The 23,361-nt window shown below is 39.6% G+C and overlaps 1 protein-coding gene across 3 annotated transcripts in view; it reads right to left on the bottom strand.

The window, feature by feature from the left end:
• Positions 1–1,524: 1,524 nt before the first annotated feature.
• The window catches only part of fsd1l (fibronectin type III and SPRY domain containing 1-like), a 63,092-nt gene continuing 41,255 nt past the window's right edge, over positions 1,525–23,361 (bottom strand). For 2 of the 3 annotated variants that reach the window (XM_036580743.1, XM_036580742.1), the window contains 8 exons: positions 17,563–17,772; positions 17,353–17,451; positions 15,893–16,022; positions 12,428–12,460; positions 7,705–7,802; positions 6,077–6,328; positions 4,165–4,253; positions 1,525–2,059 (listed from right to left, as the gene is read on the bottom strand). In XM_036580743.1, coding sequence (XP_036436636.1) covers positions 1,937–2,059; positions 4,165–4,253; positions 6,077–6,328; positions 7,705–7,802; positions 12,428–12,460; positions 15,893–16,022; positions 17,353–17,451; positions 17,563–17,772 — 1,034 coding nt within the window. In that variant the 3' untranslated portion in view covers positions 1,525–1,936. The remainder of the gene's footprint in view (positions 2,060–4,164; positions 4,254–6,076; positions 6,329–7,704; positions 7,803–12,427; positions 12,461–15,892; positions 16,023–17,352; positions 17,452–17,562; positions 17,773–23,361) is intronic. The other variant, XM_036580744.1, reaches the window with a different exon arrangement.

The raw sequence follows: 23,361 nt of genomic DNA, 5'->3' as shown, positions 1-23,361 counted from the left end.
ATAAAGAGCCGAAACCTAGTTTACTTTCCAGTTTTGCACAACTTAATGACATAAAAAAAGTCAATAAATTATTCAATGGACAGACCCAACAGTTATTGATATGCACATGAAGGAAGATGATAAATGCATCAGATAAGAGGAAAAACAAAAAAAAAAAAATCCATCATATCAGCCATAACCAAAGTGGTCTGGAGTCCAGGTCCAGGTGACGTTCTGAAAATGTTTTTTGGTAGACAGGACTAAACAGACCGTTTGTACAAACAGCAGAATTAACGGTAGACTAAAGAAGCAGCATTGAAATTGTTTACATCGTGCAAAAGTTTTCCACAGTCATATTCAACCACTTCACATACCGTAGTAAAAACTACAGGGTTCGCGTTTTAAACGGCGAAAAGGATCATCAGAGTCCAAGGAAAAATACCTTGATCGGACAGGAGGTAATAGTCACTCTCACTCATAGGCCATACTCTCACACACACACACACGCACACACACACACGCATAGATACTAAACACAAACCAAACTAAACCAAATTACACGTTTTTCAATAAAATAACACGACAAATCAAACGGGACAGGGTCTCTCGTTCCGGAGTTAACTCGTGTCAGCAGTAAATCATAACAAAAACAAATTCAACCTAAAATTAGTAAGGAAAAAGTGCACTCAACTATTCCCTGATAAAGCCACTAGCCTCTAGATAACAAGAGACAGAAAGAAAACCGAGAAAGAGGCATTTGTCTTACCGTACCCACACAAAAGAAAGAAATATATTGAAAATACATTGCAATGTACATCGGTCAGGCATAACATCATGACCACCTCCTTGTTTCTACACTCATTGTCCATTTTATCAGCTCCACTTACTATATAGGTGCACTTTGTAGTTCTACAGTCACAGACTGTAGTCCATCTGTTTCTCTGATACTTTGTTAGCCCCCTTTTAACCTGTTCTTCAGTGGTTAGGATGGTGGTGGTGTGTTAGTGTGTGTTGCGCTGGTCTGAGTGGATCAGACACAGCAGTGCTGCTGGAGTTTTAAACACTGTGTCCACTCACTGTCCACTTTATTAGACACTCCTACCTTGTCAGTCCACCTTGTAGATGTAAAGTCAGAGACGATAGCTCATCTGCTGCTGCACAGTTTGTGTTGGTCATCCTCTAGTCCTTCATCAGTGGTCACAGGACGCTGCCCACAGGACACTGTTGGCTGGATATTTTTGGTTGGTGGACTATTCTCAGTCCAGCAGCGACAGTGAAGTGTTTAAAAACTCCAGCAGCACTGCTGTGTCTGATCCACTCGTACCAGCACAACACACACTAACACACCACCACCACGTCAGTGTTACTGCAGTGCTGAGAATGATCCACCACCCAAATAGTACCTGCTCTTGGAGGGTCCATGGGGGTCCTGACCACTGAAGAACAGGGTAAAAGGGGGCTAACAAAGTATCAGAGAAACAGATGGACTACAGTCTGTAACTGTAGAACTACAAAGTGCACCTATATAGTAAGTGGAGCTGATAAAATGGACAATGAGCACAGAAACAAGGAGGTGGTCAGAACGTTATGCCTGATCAATGTATTCCATTTGTATTTTGGAATATATTGACAACATATGACAATACGTTTCATTTTCATAGGCGTAGACGAAGGCGGAGTAGAGCACGTTTTTATCTGGTTCCTGCCAGTCCAGGACCCAATTTCCCATGATGCCTCACAGCATTCCATCACTGGATCACAGATTCCTCAGGAAGGGCATTTCTGGAAGTAGGAGTTGAAGTTTATGGGTTGTTTGTGGAGGCGACTGTTTTGCTGCTGATAGGAGTTAAGATGTGTGCAGGAGGAAGCTGGTCCTAAATCAGCAAGCACTGGGTGGCTTCAGAGCACAGCAGTTCTTTATTTATTTTTTGTTTTTTTTGGAGCTGGGTAGTTCGGGCTACTGCGCCATGCTGTTCAGGCTGCTGTTCGATCCCGCCAGCCCGTTTTCAGCTTTCTGGAAGCTTCTGACCGCACTGGGCACCTGTAAACCTGTCGACAGACTCAGCCCACCACACCACACCTGCGTAAGAAACAAGAAACAGAATTCATAATCTTTAAACTCCATTTTTCACAACTTTAGTGAAAGAGTTTACATGTCAAATGTGAACAAGTTGTGTTTTTTTGTTATTTACTCCTTTTAATTTGTAACATTTGTGTAGTTTTATGCAATAAAAACAGTCATAATTCATTTTTAATGTTCATTTCCAACCTCTCTTTATTCATGAACAGGCAGTTGTATTTATGCCTGTAGATGTTTTTTTGTATATATTATTCTTTTCATATTGTATCACCCTTATTATTATAACTGTCCTGTGTGAGAGAGAGAGAGAGTGAGAAAGTGAGAGAGTGAGAGAGTGACAGTGAGGGAGTGAGTGAGTCTGTCAAACTCCAAAAAAATGATACGGGCCCTTTAAAGTCAACTTAAAACCTTTTTTATCATGTTAGTTCATGTCCTTTCATTCATCATAGGACTGAATTTGAAAGACAACAGTCTTGTTTCTTGGTGACTTTCACTCCACCTCTGGATCGTCTTCTCATTTTTGATTATTTGATCGTGGACCATCAGGCGGGGAAAATAATATTAGCCAACAATATCTTGTTTCATCTCTCCCCCCCCTCCCACCCCCCCCACCCCCCCACCCCCATCACTGAGAGAAACGTTCAGCTAGCTCAGATATGCTCCCTGATACAGAGCTTCACGTGGAAATACATCACAGAATGGATGAAAAATGTTATGATTTCCCATTTACATTAACTCTAATGGTTAATTCTTTAGTTCAATATGTGGACTAGAAATGGCAGAAAAAATATAAAATAACAAAATAGTAAATTAAGAATTTCCTGAAGTACCGATTTTGTAAAGTATCAATTTGCTAAAGTAACAATTTAGGAACAAGACATCAAACATATTACTAAGGAAATAAATCATCATGCTGTCTAACTGTTTAACCCTTGTGTGGTGTTCAGGTCTGTGGGACCCGTTTTCACTGTTTACCCAAAGAAAAAAATGATGTGATTTATTATTATTTCGTTTTACATTACGTTTACGTCACGTCTTCCTCTGTGACTTTATTAGATGGTTGTAAAGAAATCTGATTACTGTCTGATGCATGTAGACCCGGAGTTTCCCCAATATCTGATTACTCAAGTACACGTAAACGTGTTGATCGGATTACAGACAAAATCTGATCTTCTGCAGTTTTCGGATTATTTAGTGCATGTAAACGCACTCACTGAAATCTGCAGGGACATTTTCCCACACCTCCAAAGTTCAGTCTCAGAAGTTGGTTAAATTTTTCTGCTTCTCACAATCCGAATGATTTCATATTCAGTGATGCATAAGTTGTTCTATAGTTCTCAGAACACCAGCATCTTCTTTGATTTGCAGGTGTTATTTTAACGGCTTCCTGTCAGCTACACACACTTTCGGACCGTGGTCTTGCAGTGTTGTTAAGAATCCCGTTTTCTTGCGCTTGACTGAGTGAAATAAATGAAGGGTGGTAGGTGACGTTTGCAGTTTTGGAATTAATCTCTCACTGGAGGCAAGAATTTTTTTTGTTTATAACAATTTTGCTGTCATAATTCATTCAGATCTTCAGGCCTTGCCAGGTTTTCCAGGATCACTATTACTAGTGCACTGATGAGTTAGTGTTGTAAACTGTACCCACTTCAAACACATCTGCAGACCTCAGCATTGAGCTCTTTTGATCTGCTGTCCCCTAAACGTGTGAACTACTCAGTCTTTTCTGTACTCAATGAAGCTGCTATTAGCAGATGAAGCGCATAACATTCCATTTGTGGCAGAAGACAGACTGGTGCATGGACAAGTGGGTCAGATTTAATTTTACCCAGCTACATATAGCCTGACCTTATGCTTTCTGCACTGTGCCATAGTGAAACACGTAGAAGCTCCAATTTCAGTGGTAACCACACTCACTGTAAATATTGACTTGTAAGGGACGTTATTATTATTACTACATAATGCATTATTTTTTTGATTGCTTGTTTGCACAACTTTCCACTGCACATGTATTGTAACCTAGAGGAACAAAAAAAACTGCACTGTAGCTGGAAGAGAGCATCGAATTCGATGACCTCTCTTGCGACTATTCAACCTCCTCTCACCATAAAGGCCGGCACAACAGGCTGAGTGAACTTCGTCTTGAACGTGTGAAGCAGCTGTTTGCTTTCTGCGTTGTAGAAAGAAAGCTGACCTGAAATGAAAAGAACAGAAAGAAGACGAAAGAGAAAAGATCAGTCGCAAAACATACAATGCGGTCATTCAGCTGGACTAAGCGATTGAAAAGAACGCTGCTTCACAAAGCCTGTTGGTGTTTCTCTGTTTGGCAGAATAGCTAATAGATCTGTGGACATTCGATCCACAGGTGTCCGGTAGCCCTCGGCAAGGCGAGGAACAGGGAGAAAGGCGCTTAGGGTGAGATATAGGATTTCCCGTAATATACTCCAGTACTCAAATAACATCAGAGGGGCAGATATTGCATAAGGAAGTTTCAAACTGATAGATGTAGTGGTCAATTTCTGTTCTGGACACGTCATAATGACATTTAAAGCCCTGTTAGAGTTGGCTTAGTTTTACCAACAGACTGCCAACAAGAATTCTGTTCTTAATCCAGCATGAATTTGTAGTATTTATAGTTGTTACAGTCTGACGGTAATAATTGTGGAGTGATTTTAATCCAGTATGAATCTGCAGTGTGTGTAGTTTTACAGTCTGACTGTAATAATTGTGGAGTGATTTTAATCCAGTATGAATCTGCAGTGTGTGTAGTTTTACAGTCTGACAGTAATAATTGTGTAGTTATTTTAATCCAGTCTGAATCTGCAGTGTGTGTAGTTTTACAGTCTGACAGTAATAATTGTGTAGTTATTTTAATCCAGTCTGAATCTGCAGTGTGTGTAGTTTTACAGTCTGACAGTAATAATTGTGTAGTTATTTTAATCCAGTCTGAATCTGCAGTGTGTGTAGTTTTTACAGTCTGACAGTAATAATTGTGGAGTGATTTTAATCCAGTATGAATCTGCAGTGTGTGTAGTTTTACAGTCTGACGGTAATAATTGTGTAGTTATTTTAATCCAGTATGAATCTGCAGTGTGTGTAGTTTTTACAGTCTGACAGTAATAATTGTGGAGTGATTTTAATCCAGTATGAATCTGCAGTGTGTGTAGTTTTACAGTCTGACGGTAATAATTGTGGAGTGATTTTAATCCAGTATGAATCTGCAGTGTGTAGTTTTACAGTCTGACAGTAATAATTGTGGAGTGATTTTAATCCAGTATGAATCTGCAGTGTGTAGTTTTACAGTCTGACAGTAATAATTGTGGAGTGATTTTAATCCAGTATGAATCTGCAGTGTGTGTAGTTTTACAGTCTGACTGTAATAATTGTGGAGTGATTTTAATCCAGTATGAATCTGCAGTGTGTGTAGTTTTACAGTCTGACGGTAATAATTGTGGAGCGATTTTAATCCAGTATGAATCTGCAGTGTGTGTAGTTTTACAGTCTGACAGTAATAATTGTGAGTGATTTTAATCCAGTATGAATCTGCAGTGTGTGTAGTTTTACAGTCCTACAGTAATAATTATGGAGTGATTCTAATCCAGTATGAATCTGCAGTGTGGAATGTAAGGCCTTTTGTTATTAGCTGAACCTTTAGCTTTCTCAGTAGGAGTCCTGTTTCAATCCACCTCACCTTGTTAAGTGTGTCCTGTGGTGTGAGACTGAGGTTCACATAAAAGCTGTGACCTTTCAATTTGTGAGTATTTGGGGAAATTCGCAGATATTTTATTCTGCACCAACCAAGAAATCAAATCCCACAAATGATATTACACAACTTTCTCTTGTAAAACTATTCCAGTTTGAATAGAATTTAACACTATCCTTGGAGGACAAGCTGGCAAATATCATGACCACGTCTTTTTATTTATAATACCGCGCATTATTTAAGTTCCTATGTGACGCTGCTTGATTCTAAATGAAGCCTAAGGCTCTTTAAGTCATTCATGGCTTCTGCTGTACCTCCATCCAAGTCACAGTAGACTCCTATCCTCTCTGGAACTGGCATGTCCAGGCTTTTGGCCTTGTTGTTGTGTTTGGCAGCGAATGAATTTTGGAGCCAGTTGTTGACGTGGATGCACCATGTGGTGTTGGTCTTGCCCAGCTGGTCAAACTTGCCCAGGTTCTTGTAGGCCACACCAACACTGTAGGACTTGCAGTCTTTCAGGGCCTTCACCTCCCAGTAGTGCTGCCCAGAGTCGATACTGGTATCACCTGAACACGTATAAAGCGAGTGACATCATTTGTAGACTTGATGTTCTATTATTCAAAAGGTTGGAACAAACGGACACTTCAATGATTATTTTGTTCAGTTCAACAACTTATACAATGTAGGTTGAGATATTATGAACTAGATACCAGAATGTTTTTGATGCTTTTTTTGGAAACTACAAGAAGTTATTAGATGGTAAATAGTATACTGTAAATGGGTCATTCTAGCGTTTACAGATATTTTACACTCGAAAAACATGCTAGGGTTACAATTTATTTATATTTTAAAATAAAACAATACATTATTTTAACAATTACGCCTTCTTGAGCCTCAATTTAGCAATACTTGTTTATAAATCAATCATATTGAATTCCAAGCACCACAGAAGAGCTCGTCCTCACAGTCATGTGTGAAGGCTGAGGCCATATTTTGAGGTAAAAAACGTTTTTCTGCAATTTTAACTGCAATAATCTCTACATGACTATGAAACATATGATTGAAATGACATAAAGAAAACAAATGCCAAATAAATATTATAAAATATATAATGAAAGTTGTTGTCACCAGGAGTCGTGTCACTGGTGTTACTGCGTAACAAAAATCTCTTATTTTGAAATAAAAGTCACACTGATGACATCACTTGACCTCCTTTTACCTGTTTTCTGAGGATCTATGAAGAAAAGCTCATGGTGAGTCCACTGTGTCTTTCAGTTATCAGAGATTTTCTCATTTAGCTCATGATTTCATATGAAGCTTTTAGCTGAAGTCACTGGTGTGACCGACTTTATTCTGAGGTAATTGTGAAAAAATAAAATACAAATGGATTAAATTCCATATTTTAGTGGATATTCCATGATTGACAACATGTGGTTTGATGCTCTGTTGCAGCCATTCTGTAAAATGCATTGTTTATTAAAAATGTCTCTGGTGTTCCCTTTATTATGTGTAACACCAATGAGGATCGGTAACACCAGTGACTCCCATGGATAGACAGAAAAGTGGACGTTTCTGTATGAATGACCCAAATATTTATTGCAATTCATTAAGTTATCTGCCTCGAGACTTGCTCACCATTTTTCAAATATGAGGCATTAATTTTAACTTCATACTTTTACAGCTTCCTACAGATGTTTTGCTACTACAATCATATTCAAATCACTTCATCCATTTATCCTCGACAAAACAGGTTTTGTATTATTGAAAACATTGATTCTAAACTTTGAGATGGTGAAGTTTTGAAAGTATTAATAGGAAGAGTATGTATGAACTACATATATGGACTGGAAAAAAAACTCAATATGAGATTACTGTCCTCTCAGAATAGTGATTTTTTTTCTGTCAGTGTGCGACTGATTTAAAAACTGGTCCAGTTCTGTACCCAGTACTGTGTAGGATTCTCCAGTAAAGCGGTCTCTCCCTCCCCTTGGAGCTGGCGAACGGGTATTTGAGCCTCTTTTTGGAGACGGAGTTCCACTTCTGCAAGCACCAAGACAGTAAACACACAGCCAGTTTTCATTAGCACATCAACACTGCCACAGCTTACAGTACACACATCCTGAGTTCATGACATCTACAGTAAGATGAATCCACACATGCTGATTCAACTGCAAACACATGCTCAAAGAGCCACCACAGAGAAGAGGGAAAACAGACCTCAGGTGAAGTAGACACACAAAAAGAAATGGTAACAGATTTGGTTTACATAAAACACCACGTTGGTTAGTAACGGCACCCGGGACTTCCACAGGACAAGACAGCGATGACCGATTAGACAAAGGCCTAAATGAAGCAGCCATTATGGATGTTAGAAACAATAATGAAAGCAATGATATGTGGATGAAAATACTATTCAGAAACCTCAGTGGCCAAATGTGTAGTCTGATCTTCAGAGTCTGACCAAATCAGACTGAGCCATAAAACTGCCGCAATATCAAGTTTAGCTCAGTTTTTTCCAGATCAGTATTAATGTTGTTTTGTTCCAGCCAGTCTGTAAAGCATCTTACAGCCCATTTAGTTTGGCGAATGGTGTTGGGTTCATTTCTGGCTGATTCCAGGTTGTTTAGCTGTTCTTCTGTCTCAGCTGCCGACTGAGAAGCTGCTCAGTGGTGATGACAGTTTGGGAACTTAGTGTCGTCTCATCTTCAGAGTCTGACCAAATCGGCTGTCGGTCAAATGTGATCTTAAAAGTGTCCATTTTCTGTTTGTGGCAAAGTAAGAAGTAAAAACATTCACATGGCTTGAGCGTCTCCTACAGCTGACAAAGTCGTTGCTTAGCAACACAGTCTCAGCGGAGTGTACAGTGTTTGTGAAAAAATGTGATGTTATGGTGAAATAACAGCACAGATAGAACGCTTCTCAACCAATCAGCTTGCTTGGCCGGAACTAACTGTTGTATAATATTAACATAACTGTGGAATGTAGTGGTGATAATGTAACAAGCGTACAAATGTCCTTCTAAGCAAAGAGGGACGTCGTTACCCTGTCTGTCATATAATCCCTTACGCGAGGAGTTGGTTAAGTGATTTTAGAGTACTGTGGGGAATTCTGAGCCTTTGTGCAATGACAGATGTCAAAGCGAGGCGACGGCTGACCCCGCCTCCATTAGCCATGTGGCGCATGCACACACTTGCAGGAGAGCAGCTGGTGAATGAATGACTGCTCAAACAAAGAGGGCTCTGCCAATTGACATGCAGGGAAGCCTCGGACCACGCCCTCACGGGACGTCCTAAACCACAGAGTCATATGGAGCGGGTCAAATCTCTCAACAGTGGACACTGCTCAGTCATTACGCAAGACAGATGCACTCACTGCCCTATTATCTTAATGATGGTACACAGTATGATGGCTGGTGATGATAATATGTGAACACTAGGGGTGTAAAAACGTAATGATGCATTTAAGTCATGCATTTTTCTGAAGGTGGAGACTCAGCTGTGTCAATTCTGGAATGTCAGAATGGATTATAACCAAGTTAAAATAATAATATTCACTAATGTGATCAAATTACAATCTTGGGCTAATTTTAAACGCAAAATAAGACAAAAATTATTATTTATACACTACTACTGCATGTACCATCACATTTAAAGTACTGTGCAAAAGTCTGAGATCAGCCTTCATTCATTTAATGTGAGGCCAAAATAGTGACTGGAAATGATAATTTACTTGTCTGAGTCATTCTATGGAAATCTTTGTGTCCCTAGCCTTTACAGGTATATTACACTCGAAAAACATGTTAGGGTTACAATTTATTTATAATTTTAAAATAAAACAATTTATTTTATTGTTTTTAACAAGTTATTTTAACAATTACGCCTTCCTGAACCATCAATTTAGCAATATTGGTTTATAAATCAATCATATAGAATTCCAAGCACCACAGAAGAGCTCGTCCTCACAGTCATGTGTGAAGGCTGAGGCCATATTTTGAGGTAAAAAACATGTTTTTCTGCTATTTTAACTGCAATAATCTATACATGACTATGAAATATATGATTTAAATGACATAAAGAAAACAAATAAATATTATAAAATATATAATGAAAGTTTTGGTCCCCAGGAGTCGTGTCACTGGTGTTACTGCGTAACAAAAAATCTCTTATTTTGAAATAAAAGTCACACTGATGACATCACTTCACTTCCTTTTACCTGTTTTCTGAGGATCTATGAAGAAAAGCACATGGTGAGTCCACTGTGTCTTTCAGTTATCAGAGATTTTCTCATTTAGCTCATGATTTCATATGAAGCTTTTAGCTGAAGTCACTGGTGTGACCGACTTTATTCTGAGGTAACTGTGAAAAAATAGAATACAAATGGATTAAATTCCATATTTTAGTGGATATTCCATGATTGACAACATGTGGTTTGATGTTCTGTAGCAGCCATTTTGTAAAATGCATTGTTCATTAAAAATGTCTCTGGTGTTTCCTTTCTTATGTGTAACACCGATGACGATCGGTAACACCAGTGACTCCTATGGACGGTTCTGTAGAATGACCCATATAAGGAGTAAGTGGAACTGAAAAATGATTAAAAGATACAGAACTTCTAAGACTGAACTTTGGAGGTGTGTCTGCAGATTTCTTTGAGAAACTGAAAATACTAAACACTAATATTATAAATACTAAAAGATCTGATTATATTATTACTGTATTAGATTATATTGTTATTATATTAGATTACATTCCGCTCTTATGGCTTCTGTGTTACTTTCTACTTTCTAAGTATATGTTTTCGTCTTTTTTTCCGATGCGATATGAAATGAATAACTTGTACTTAACTGGCTGTTTGACAGTAAATTAAATAAACAACCAACGGTCTCAGACTTCCACAGTGCTGTACGTATTTAGTGTATGCTGACAAATAATTGTGCCACAATAGTCAAATCGTGGTTATCTGAGCTTTCCAGTGCTCTGGTGAGTGTCAGGTCAGCTGACTGAGGCACAACCGGTACTGAACCAGCTTGCGGAACTCAAGCCAACCAACCAGCTCTTCTGCTGGGGTGGCTGAGCTCAGTCTCACCTTACTGAAATGGATCTTGAACAATGGCGAAGTCCATAGAAAACAGAATTTTAAACATGCCAAGAGGGCACTTGGGCAGCGGCTCAAGACCCCCATGGTCTCTCTCTTCGCGTGCCTGTCATTAAATCATGTGTGATCAGAGATTTACACCCCTAGTGAAAACTATTTTCTACGATGGAATGACTGATTAAAGAACACAATTCTTAGTAGACTGGTTACTCACCGAAATCATAAAGATGCAAGCATGAAAAAAGACAAGCATGAGCAGTTTATAACGGTATTTTACTAGCTTTATACTAAGCACTGGGGACTAATGCCTATCACAATTATCACCGTGTTTTGCCACCATTTCTTTTGAGAGAGAGCAAAGTGAGAAAGGGAATCCTTGATTCAAGAGAGAAAAAGAGTTAGAGGTCAGTTATAGATGGAGGAGAGATATAGATGCAGAAAAGCATTCAAAAAGATCTGTTCATCATAATGAACATGATAAGTATTTAAGAATAATCTTCATCTATAAATGACTGGTTCAGTCACACACAGCACACGCACCAGCCTGCATTCTATGTAGTTATTAAATCTACAGCACTTGGTGTTTCATGATTCAGAATTACAGAGTCAGCCAAACAACTTCCCAAACCATCACCACTTCAAATTAAGTCCATTCTTCGAATTCATTAACACGTTTAAAGGGCCCATATCAAGCTGAACTTCATTTCCGCTGTTGTTGGAAGAAAACCTTGTGTCTCCAAAATGGTAACTTTACAGGAGAAGGAAAAAACCTACTTTACTTTTAATGCAAGTCAATGGAACCAGAGTTTTTTCCAAGTCATTTTGGGTCGTTTCTTTTCGTCCATTCATCATGAAATTTACACACAATGCAAAGGGAAACAGGCATTTTCAAATTATGTCAAAAACTGAAAAACAACAAAAATAGAGATACAAGGATTTCTTCCGACATCAGCGATATAAATGACTTCTATTGTGATTGGCTACCATGTTTTAGTCCTCCAAAACGTAGTCTGGACCAAAATGTGGTACAAACTGTTACGTTCAGTCTGAAATCTATAGGTACGTCATTAACAATTAACTTCATCTACTTCTTTCAGATGTGTGGCTCCATTGAAAAGCTGCAATAATCCATTTGCTTCCTGACAGCCATGAACAGCACAACATTTAGTTGTTTTCTCCACGTCTTCCGCTTTCATACCTCTGCTACAGACTGATAGCAACACTATGCATCACTTCAATGTGAACTAATTGAAGTTCTGCTGAACTAAAAAGAAGGAAAATTCAAGTTGTGATAGGAGCCCCTTAAAATCTCAGGTTAAAACCACAGGTCTTTCACAGTTAAACGAAAAAAATATATAATAAGACTTAAAGATTAAAGTTATTCGGCTAACCCAGTAATCCTGTTCATAAAACACTCCTCTGAGGAAGGTTACAGAGAGGGTCTGCTGCTGCTAATGCAACAGCCTGAGAAGAGCACACAGGAAGAACAGAGTGGGCAAGCTAGAAGAAGCAGTGAGGGCCTAAAGCTCTCAGTAAGGGTCAAATTCCACTGCCTGCAAGCTCAGGGTCACCTGGTCATGTTCTTCAGATTAGTGAGGTGCGCGCTGTCGATGAACAAGAAAGGAAAGCATAAATAAAAGAAGACAGCTGTGAAAGTGTGTTGTAACAGGTAAAATGAAAGGGGAAATATGCAGGCAGGACATAAAGTGAGGCACATTCGACAACTACGCTACCATTCAAAAGTTTGGAATCACGCTAAAATATAAACATTTTGTTTTTCAGAAACGTATAAAATTATTCAGATAAGATGCTTTCACTGAACATCTTCATAGGTTCCATATAATACGTAGGAAGGTGTAAATTTTCAGAAATTAAGCAAAGATATCTTAAATACACACTATATGGCTAAAAGTATGTGGACAGCCACCGTAATTGTTGAGTTCACTTTCTTTCTTTTCTGGATATTGACTCTCATACTTCACTTATGTCTATTTTTATTTCTATTTTTTTACTTTCTGCATAGTATGCGTAAGTTTATATGAAATTATATGTGATGCTACTGAAACACAGCAGTTTCCCTTCAGGATCAATAAAGTCTTTCTTTCTTTCTGTTTTTCTTTCCTTCTTTCTGTCTTTCTTCCTTCCTATCCATCCATCCATCCATCCATCCATCCAGACCAGGGGTGTCCAAACTTTTTTCAAAGAGGGCCAGATTGTACTGTGTTAAAATAAGGGCCGTCATTTTGCTCACAAACGACTCAAAACATTACGTTTTCAGAATATCAGCACATAGAATCTGGGCTTTCTGTGAGCTACTGTGTTTCCTATCACTCTATGCACGAGTCTTCTTTTATTGCTGGATTCTTCATTCAAAACAGTTTGGATCAATAAGCGCTTATAATAAATAATTAAACTGTTTAAGAGTAACAGTACATCATGTCTAATGTATTAATCATATTCCTATTCAAATGATTTTTACTTGTTGAAAAATATAATTTGTGAGACAAACTAAACGAATATCTGTAAGTTTATGGTTTTGTTAGGTGGCGTTCTTTACGTATCAAATAAACGCTGCGTAGCCACGTTTCTGTTCGACCTTAAAGGCTTAATATTTACTGAACAACTGAATTTGCTCTGATAAGAAGTTTTCCATCTCGCCAAAATCATGTTTTCAGTGTTTAGTTTGAGCTTTATGTCTGTAGTCTTGACTAAATGTGGTTCACTAAATAAAGCTGCAGGTCTGGTCAGCTGCCACCAACAGGTGAAGGAAAGAACTGCAATGTACTGGCTGGCGGGCCACTTATAATACACTGTAAAACAGAACCCGGGGGCCAGTTAAAATCTGCCCATGGGCTGCATTTGGCCCAGACTTTGGACACCCCTGCCTTAGACAAACATGGACAGTACAGGTTGGACAGAAAGGCTCAGCGACTTTAAATGTAGCAGTCATGCTAGGCCTGCCACAGCCAACTGTAAGTGCAATTATTGTGAAATGAAAGCAAACAGCAACAATAGCTCAGCAACAATGCAGGAGACGCTACCTACCAGAATGCCTAGTGGTAAGTTTGGTGGAGGAGGGATAATCCCTTTGTTCCAGTGAAGGGCTGCTACAGCATACAATACTAAAGGCCACAAGGTACAGGCATGAATGCTTGACCATTACAGTGGGGGGTCTGGTGGCTCTTTTATACTGTGGGGAGCATTTTGCACACATTACTGGGGTCCACTTGTCCCACTACTGAATTTACAGCTTACTGAATGGTTCCATAAGTTTAAAACGGATACCAATCTTATGCTATGGCCTTCGATTTCAACTGAATTGAACACTTATGTACTAGTTATTGAATAAAATCACAAAAATGACTAATATAAAAAAGCAATTCTAAACTTTTGAATGGTAGCGTATGATGAAATGTGTCGCCAAGCATTTAAATAATGGCTGACGATAATTGGGTCTTCTTCTTTTAGACCCCAGCAAACAGACACAGTAGGAACAGTTGAGGGGGGAAGAGAAAACCTGCAGCTGCAGTCTGGGTCCTTAATAAATCACGAGCTTCTAGAATGATCCAGTAATGCAACACCCCACGTCCCACAGGAAACAACAGCAGAGGCCTTTACAAACCCTGAATGGCTTGCAGCTCTGTTCATCACTGAAGTACTACATAGATATGATTAAGTATTCAGCACATGTTAAACCTGTTTGAATATGCAGCACTATGTCAGGGACAGAACTGATGAGGAGGAAAAAACACCAGGAAGGCTAGAGCCCACATGGGCAGTTCACACATGCTGAACAGTTTGGGAAATCAAGAAAATGTCAAATATGGGACTTAACTGCAAAGACAGTGTGTCAAATTTTTTTGTAATTTTTTTTGCATTGGTGTTCATTTAAAATACATCATAAGCACTAAATATCCTAGATGTTTCTATAAAATACTCCCATACAAATAATGTGTACTCTCTCCATCCACTTTACCACAGAATCATACCTGGCACTTCGACTAACTGGCCATTTTTTGATGTCTGTTATATAGGTGTACAATTTCAGACTGCAGCCCATCTGTTTTTGGGCTTCCTTCAGTCAGGAAACCGGGCTGAACAGATCTTATTTGGGTGGTGGACCAGTGTCAAAACAACAGTAAGACTAACCTAGACAACCGTAACAGTAGCCATGTTTACATGCAGCCTAATAATCCGTTAATAATCCGACTAATAGCTCAATCAGAATAGAATACGTCCATGTAAACACCTCAATCGGAATAGACTAGTCCGACTGAGGCCATTCGGAATACAGTTTCTATCTGATTGATCGAGGTGGGTAATCCTTTAAATAATCTGTTAAATAGAAGAATAATATCCGTGTAAACGCCTGTATCTGATTACATTCCCTATCAGAAAGTTTAAGTCCGTTCTGATCATGTTCGTCGCGTCATAGTGAAAGTTTATACCGTTCAACATGGCGGAGCAGAAACTGGTCTGCAGAGGAGACGAAGTTTATGCTTTGATCTTTAAAAGACGGCGGTGGGACGGACGTCCAGCTTATGTGTCTCAGAACACGACGTCTTCCTCTCGGCCTTCTTTAATAAGGACATGTGAAGGACGTTTTCCTGAGTCTGACATCATTTTAAAGCAATTAAAAACACAAGCACTGCTCACTGCTGCTCATCTCACTCTGACTGGACTCACGTGATGCCGGTTGTCATGGTAACGTCTACACTAAGCGGTTCTCTTCACACATGCGTCACTTTGGATCGGATTACTTGTAGTGAGCATGTAAACGGAGATTTTCCATCAGATTGTTGAGTAGAGTGAGAATAAACAACTCAGTCTGAATCTATAATCGGAATGTATTCAATCGGATTGGCGGAAATCTTTGTATGTAAACACAGACACTGCGCATTAACAGATGGGCTACAGTCCGTCACTGTACACCAGCCAGGTGGAGTTACAGGACAGGGGTTTCTAATAAAGTGGCCAGTGCAGAATTTCAACACAAAAATAACAGATGTGCGTAATGAATGATTATGCGTCTGTACCTGCCCTTGTTCTCTTTTCCTTTGACTTTGCTGTCCAGGCCTTTACCTCCCTGTGGGTCCCACTCCACACTGCACTCCTCCACCTTCAGGTTCAGGTGGGAGGACGACGAGTCAAAGCCGAAATTGAAGGCTGTCACAAACAGAGCGAATGTTACATGCATGTTTTACTCTCTACAAGGCAGTTTCGTCAAAGTGTTAGAGACTGCAGCAACTTCATGCAGTAGCAAAGACAGCTATGGTGTCTATAAAGAAAACTGTGCTGTTCTGTTCATGCAGAAATTTGACTTAAATAGTTTAAAACTTTAATAGTTGCTAAAATGTGTTCTTTAAGGGAGCTAATTTTTCATTTTTATTGTGCATCGAATTTACTTACTTTTCAAAGAATTTACAAGTGATTCACTGAAACGGAAACAAATGTTTTTTAATTTGCTTTCCTGTTTATACTTTTGAATTTTTGAATAAAAGGTAAAAAATCTTTTATTTTTGATAGACAGTCTTCTCAATACCACAGAACTGAGCTGACAATAAATAAAACCAGTTAACAAAGTTTCTAAAGTTGTTACAGTACTAAAGTATGTACCTACAAAATCCAACATCCTCTACAACAGAGCTGGTCATTCAAGGTCATTTTTAGTTTTCTAGTTATACAGGGTGATTCAGAAAGATTTATCTGATTTCAAAGCGCCATTTTTTTTTTACAACCTTGAGGCGCCTAGGAACCAACCACAATCCAATAGAAAGAGGGGGTCATAAAGTTTCTGACTGTCAGTCTGGCAGTGACCCTCCAACAGCTCAGAGCGTTCGTCGTTGGCACCATCAGTTCCAAGAAAAAAAGTCACGAGGTGTGGAGGTACGTTTATGTGCCACTCCCAAAAACACTGGATCTCCGAAATCTCACTGTAAGAGCCGTGAGTGCAGCGAAACCCAACATGCTCAATCCAGTATGGGATGAGTTTGACTATGGCGTTGATGTTGTCTGTACAGCTGGAGGAGGTTCAGACTGAGACCTTGTACAATTACATAATAAACTTTATGCTCATTTAAACCATTTACAGTTTACTGCACTGATCTGTAATGATTTACAAGTTAAATAAATCATTTTGAAATTGGATGAATGTTTTTGAATCACCCTGCACTAACATCTGTGAATTTTTTCGTAATTCCACAAACTGTAACACTGATCGTTGTGCTAGCAAAGGCTTTACGGTAACACTTTACTGTAGGGCACCGCTCATAAGGCTTTATGACACCTACATAAGCTTATCATGACAACTGAAATAACCCTATGAAAAAGACTTTTAAATGGTTGGAAAACCCTGGAGTTATAAATGAAGCGAGCAAATCCTGGAAAGCTTTAGTTAGCACTTGTTATTTAAGCCCTAAGCGTGTTGCTGTTGTACTTAATAGCCTTAAATGTATGAATTCATAACAGCTAAAAGAAACATCACTGCAGTGTTTACCTCTGGTTTCCAAAGTGACAGGATCGGAATACTCTCCAGCAGCTGCTTTGTTACACGCCCGTACCCGAAAGTTCATAAACCTGGAATCAAACTTTAACCCTGCAATATAAACCAATAATTCCCTTTAACTATATGTGTGTATATACGTTTATATACACATATGCCCATATTAATTTTTGGGTACATGTACATATGCATGTACAGCTCTACCTGTGAGTGTGTACTCTGTGTTCTTGATGTTGTCCACCAGCTCCCAGCAGCGCTCATCTTTAACCCTGGGCAGACCCTCATGGTTGGTCTTTCTGTACTCAAGGATGTAGTGGTCAATCTTACTATCCTCCACCGGCATCCTCCATACTATGGTCACTGCATTGTCCACCACCATGCAGTCCTGTACCTCGATTTCGGGAGCTCTGGGGACTGTAAGAAGAAAACGAAACAGTGAGCTTTATGATAGAAAAATGAATTTTCAACGCTTTTTTTAAATTGAAACATTTCGATGTAGCATGTAACCATTTTTTATTTGTTAAGGTACCATTCACTCCCCAGCCCACACAGTTCACATATGGGGAAAAAAAAAACTGCATAAGAGACCATTTTTATTTCATCATGCTAGTGATGTCACAACCACGAACACGTTCACATATGGCCACCCTTTGAGCCTAAAGCAGTTCAGAGTTACTGGAGTAGAAAATCTGGAGAAAATGAGAACAGAAATCAAACGGATGACTGCAAACTTCAATAGGATCCAAACATCCGAAAGGCGTGGCTGAAATTTAGTTTTATCTTTGCTGAAAACTTCGGTCCAAATTTGACAGTATTTTCAACATTTCAGCCAAAACTACTTTTTAACTAATTGAATTAGTAACATTTACTTAATGGATGATAAACAAATATATAGATAAACTGAAATACATCATTGAGGTAAAGGGACTATTGTTAGAGTATTTAGGATTGTATGCTATGTATGTTGCGTTATGTGGCTTTTTTGTGGCACCAATGCTTTTGTAAGAATTCGAACTGGTACACTCGCTAAACTGTTGCCAAAATACTGGTGATACAGATTTTGCCACAAGACTTACTAGTGCTAGTCAGCCCACCCCACTGACATGTTGTAGTTCCATCTACTGCCGTGCATGTATGCTTCACTCAGTAGCGAGCGTGTACAACAGAAACTGATTCATGGTATCGTAATTCTTTACTGCTGATACAATACTGCATCAAAGTGCCAGTATCAGCGCCGATACCAACAGGGTATCAGTGCAACGCTACATTTAAAAGTCTTCAGAGGAAAAACAAAATACACAAAAATAGTAGAATATGTGGGTTAAGTAGGGAATAAGTAGGGTAATCAATGTATTCCTGATCATTTAATTTTCATTGCTCTAAAAACATTTCTAAAAACACTTTCTTTATTTTCTTCAATTTCTTCATTTCAGCAATAGAAATCTACAAGTCACAGCATTTCTTTTCCATTAGTGCAGGCATCGCAACCCAAATGTTGTCAGGTTTCAACAAAATCTAACCACTTTGGGAGCCACACCATTTCATGTCCATTTAGTTACAGTAATGTTTCACCATCTTGGCTGTAAATATGTCTCAGTATGTGTTAATGTACTAGTATAGGCTAAAAAAAAAGTATAATATAAACGAAAGCGCAGACTTATTTTCTCTGCTTCAAGCTTTAGCTCAGCTATAACCGCTTTTCTCACACCTCCGGCAGGAAACTTTTACGTAAAAGTAGAACACTTTCTTATAAAACGTCTCCCAACGATTTTTTATGAGGCTGAAGTCGCTTCTCATTCGCCAGCTTCTTGTTCAAATTTTCCAGTTCCACCTTAAATGGTGCCTGAGGCGCCAGAATGTAGCTAACTATGTAGCTATCTGTCGCACCATTTAAGGTGGAACGAGAAAATTTGAACGAGAAGCTGGTGAATGAGAAGCGACTTCAGCTTCGCAACTTTTTAAGTGATTGACAGTTTCTCGTTGCAGATTAAATGTATCAGGAAGTCTGATCGTCTCCAAATTATGGATGTTCGGCTTAAATCTCTCTCTTTGCCGTTTCGTTAGCTAATAGCTAGGTGAGACTGTTGTCGTAGCTATGGTGACCAGCAGTCTGCGCGCCAACCTTCAGGGTTAAAGGGTGAATCAGCAGTTCTACATTAACTCCAGAGTTTAAGACCATTTATTGTTAAACTGTGTTGAACGATCAGCAGAGCTTTATTTTACTGTAAAGGAGGATTATTTTGTTTTGGAGCTGCAACAGGGCGGTGAAAGAGCCGCATGCGGCTCCAGAGCTGCGTGTTGCCGACCCCTGGTCTAAGGTTTAAGGAGGGGGCAAAGGGGAACTGCTGCTGCGTTCTGTGACAGATGTCTGATTTACATGACAGCAGTCTGTGCAGCTGGGCCAGGTGGTTTGATTGTCATTGATTCGCTGAATTAAAGGCGAGCTATTGAAAACATACAACTGGGTCTAGCAGCCTCTGGACTAAGCAAGTACACTTACAGCCATGTAACTTTAACGGTTTTTGTACATTTATATATTTTTTACATTTTATTGTTCTTTATATTTTATTTTAGTCAGGGGACCAAAAAACCCTTCAGTTACAGTAGCCAAAGGGTAGAGGGTCAGCTGCACTAATGCTGAGCTTTTACATCAATCACACTGAGTTAAACATGTAATTTCACTGACCTTCTGCTTCTCTACTTGCCTCCTATTTCTCATTCTTACTTATTTGAATTATTATTGTAATTAGTAAAATTATTAGTAAAATTATTAAAACTGACTTTTATTCTAACTTAATTAAATAATCTTATTTTAAAGCGTTACTTTTTCACTATTTTATTCCTATTTATTTTTGTTATAAATCACGACACTCAAATTCCAACACAAAAGTAACTGGAATAAACAGAAAGCGAATGCCAACTGACCCTTCTTTGGTGACCACACAATCGTTGGCCACCCAAGTGTTACACAAACACAAGCCATGTGGAGACGTGTCATAGCCTAATGTGACTAGACCCTGGAGAGGGAAGCTCGTTCTAGGTTGTTGTAATGAGAGACATTTGATAAAAGGATGTTTTAAAGTCCTCCGCCGGGGCCACTGGACACAGCTGTTCCTGTCTGCGTCCACAGGGAGAAGCAGTAATAAGGGCCGGGTTTACTCAGCCGTTTAGCGGAGAGGGGATTCAGCAACACAGCTATTGATCAGCTACAGTGTCTGTTACAAGTCAAAAAGTCAAGCTACTGTTTCAGCAACAAGTAACAATTATCGTGAGCCAATGTAAGACTAAAGATATACAATATCACACACACACACACATTATATATATATATATATATATATATATATATATATATATATATATATATATATATATATATATATATATATATATATAGACAGATAGATAGACAAACACACACACACACACATCTTTGTGGGGTCAATGTGTTAACGCAAAAAAAATCGCACAGTTGCTGTGACTGTGACTGTAGCCGTCTTGTTCAAATGCAGCTTTCAAATGGCATGAAGCTCCACTGATGGCTCTCTTGATAAGGTATTTCCAGTTACAGCCATGTCGTGAATTTGCTTATCACCAAAAGATTAAGTAAGCCTCAAGTCTTAAGTAAACAAAACAGCGCTGACACTGCAATATCAGTAATGTCAGTAATGTCAGCAGCGGACGACGCCTTTAGCAGTCTTCTACACGCTAGTCAGGAATTTTTCTTTTCTGCTGTAGCTTCCAAAATAAAAAGGTAAGAGATAAACAGAACTGCAATCTGGTTAAAAATAAAAATAACTTGAAGAGGCTACATGTGCAGCGACTTCCTCATTCCAAATCACCTCTCGGATGCCTCTCCACACGGCACTAATAACGCAAGACACTTGAGCCCCACTTCCTCCAGTGCTGGCCGTGCAGCGCTGCAACCCTACTCTCCTCTCGGGCCCTGCGCTGAGTCCGGGGCCGCCTGTCAGTTTCACATTTCTATATTTGCTCGAGTCCAGCTCCATGACCAGGACAGGAACCTGCCAGAACACTGAGACTGAGAGCCAGCCAGAATACAGACACCGAGGAGGAAGTCTCAGAGTCAGTCAGAGCTTAAAACAAAGCCTCGTCTGACCTCCCGACTGAAAGAAAGAGAGACTTTTGAAGAGAGATACTGTACACCTCAGTGAGCAGCAGAACTGGCTCAGGGCGAGATAGGGCGAGCGAGAGAGAGAGAGAGGGGGAGAGCAAGAGAGAGAGAGCATATTCTGTTAGCCCTATTTCACCTTGTTTTTTCTATGGTCAGGACCCTCAGAGGACCCCCACAGTGACACCGACGTGGTGGTGGTGTGTTAGTGTGTGTTGTGCTGGTATGAGTGGATCAGACACAGCAGTGCTGCTGGAGTTTTTAAACACTGTGTCCACTCACTGTCCACTCTATTAGACACTCCCACCTTGTCAGTCCACCTTGTAGATGTAAAGTCAGAGACGATAGCTCATCTGCTGCTGCGCAGTTTGTGTTGGTCATCCTCTAGTCCTTCTTCAGTGGTCACAGGACGCTGCCCACAGGACGCTGTTGGCTGGATATTTTTGGTTGGTGGACTATTCTCAGTCCAGCAGCGACAATGAGGTGTTTAAAAACTCCAGCAGCACTGCTGTGTCTGATCCACTCAGACCAGCGCAACACACACTAACACACCACCACCACGTCAGTGTTACTGCAGTGCTGAGAATGATCCACCACCCAAATAGTACCTGCTCTGGGAGGGTCCATGGGGGTCCTGACCACTGAAGAACAGGGTAAAAGGGGGCTAACAAAGTATGCAGAGAAACAGATGGACTACAGTCTGTAACTGTAGAACTACAAAGTGCACCTATATAGTAAGTGGAGCTGATAAAATGGACAATGAGCGTAGAAACGAGGAGGTGGTCATACTGTTATGCCTGATCAGTGTGTATAGCTGTACCATTAAAAACACACCATGACATCCCTATATGAGCAGCATTAGATTACCACTGCTAGTGTTAAAGACTATATACTGTTCAGTTCTAATGCCACAGAGTCCTTAGGCTCCACAGTAAAAACTATAGCAGTAACTGATCCAGTAGGAGGAGAATGGGCTCAAACGAAGTGAGCAGAAGTTCATTTAGCACCAGAAACTGATTACACTGAGCGCCCAATCCAAGAAATAACAGTGTGGGGTAAGTCAGGGCTAGAGGAGAGTGTGTAGGGTTTAGTGGTATTTTTAGACGTGTGTGTCGTGCCAGGCTTTGGGGCATCTGTGGACCTGAACGCCTCACTGCCCCATAGGGGTTTACTCAGAAACACCACTGATGTGGAGAGAGAGTCGTCCACGCACATGCACAGGCTGTGTATATACAGAGTTTGCCTCCGCAGTCACACGTGTACACGCTCATCCTGCATACATATGCAGATTGCAGCGCAGAGCAATGCACTAATAATATAGTAAAACCATTTCCAGTCAAGCACAAGTGTCATTTTTCAAGAGATATTTCTGAGGAGATACCCAGACAGAAGATAACCCGCCTGCATTAGGAAAGAGAAAGTCAAAGGAAAACAGGTGAAAAAAACAGCAGCTTCCAAAATTGGAGATCAAAAAAAATGATTAAAAGCTACAGAGAAAATGGGACTCCTAACAACCATGCAAGACAGACAGACCACCAAAACTGATAAACTGCACTTAAAGCTTTCATCTTTAAGAGAGAGCAGAAAATCAAGCTGCTTCAGATCTGATGAAATCTTCAGTCTTCAAACCAACTTCCAAGACTGAACTTCAGAGTTTAAAAGACTGAAAGTGAGTCTCCTGAACAGAACGAAAGCTGTAGTAAAGGCAAAGACTAAACACTGATAAAAATTTGATATTAAATCAGCTGTGAGGCTGGTGTCCAAAAAAAAAAACAAACAAAAAAACATGCATCTCTGAAACAGTAACTTTACAGGAGAGGACAAAAGTATGTTTTCATGCACTCAAAAATCCGATAACAGCAGAAAATGAG

Source organism: Colossoma macropomum, unplaced genomic scaffold (genome assembly GCF_904425465.1).
Source record: "Colossoma macropomum unplaced genomic scaffold, Colossoma_macropomum, whole genome shotgun sequence".
In the NCBI taxonomy this organism is placed as follows: domain Eukaryota; kingdom Metazoa; phylum Chordata; class Actinopteri; order Characiformes; family Serrasalmidae; genus Colossoma; species Colossoma macropomum.
This window is presented reverse-complemented; position numbering and strand designations above follow the sequence as displayed.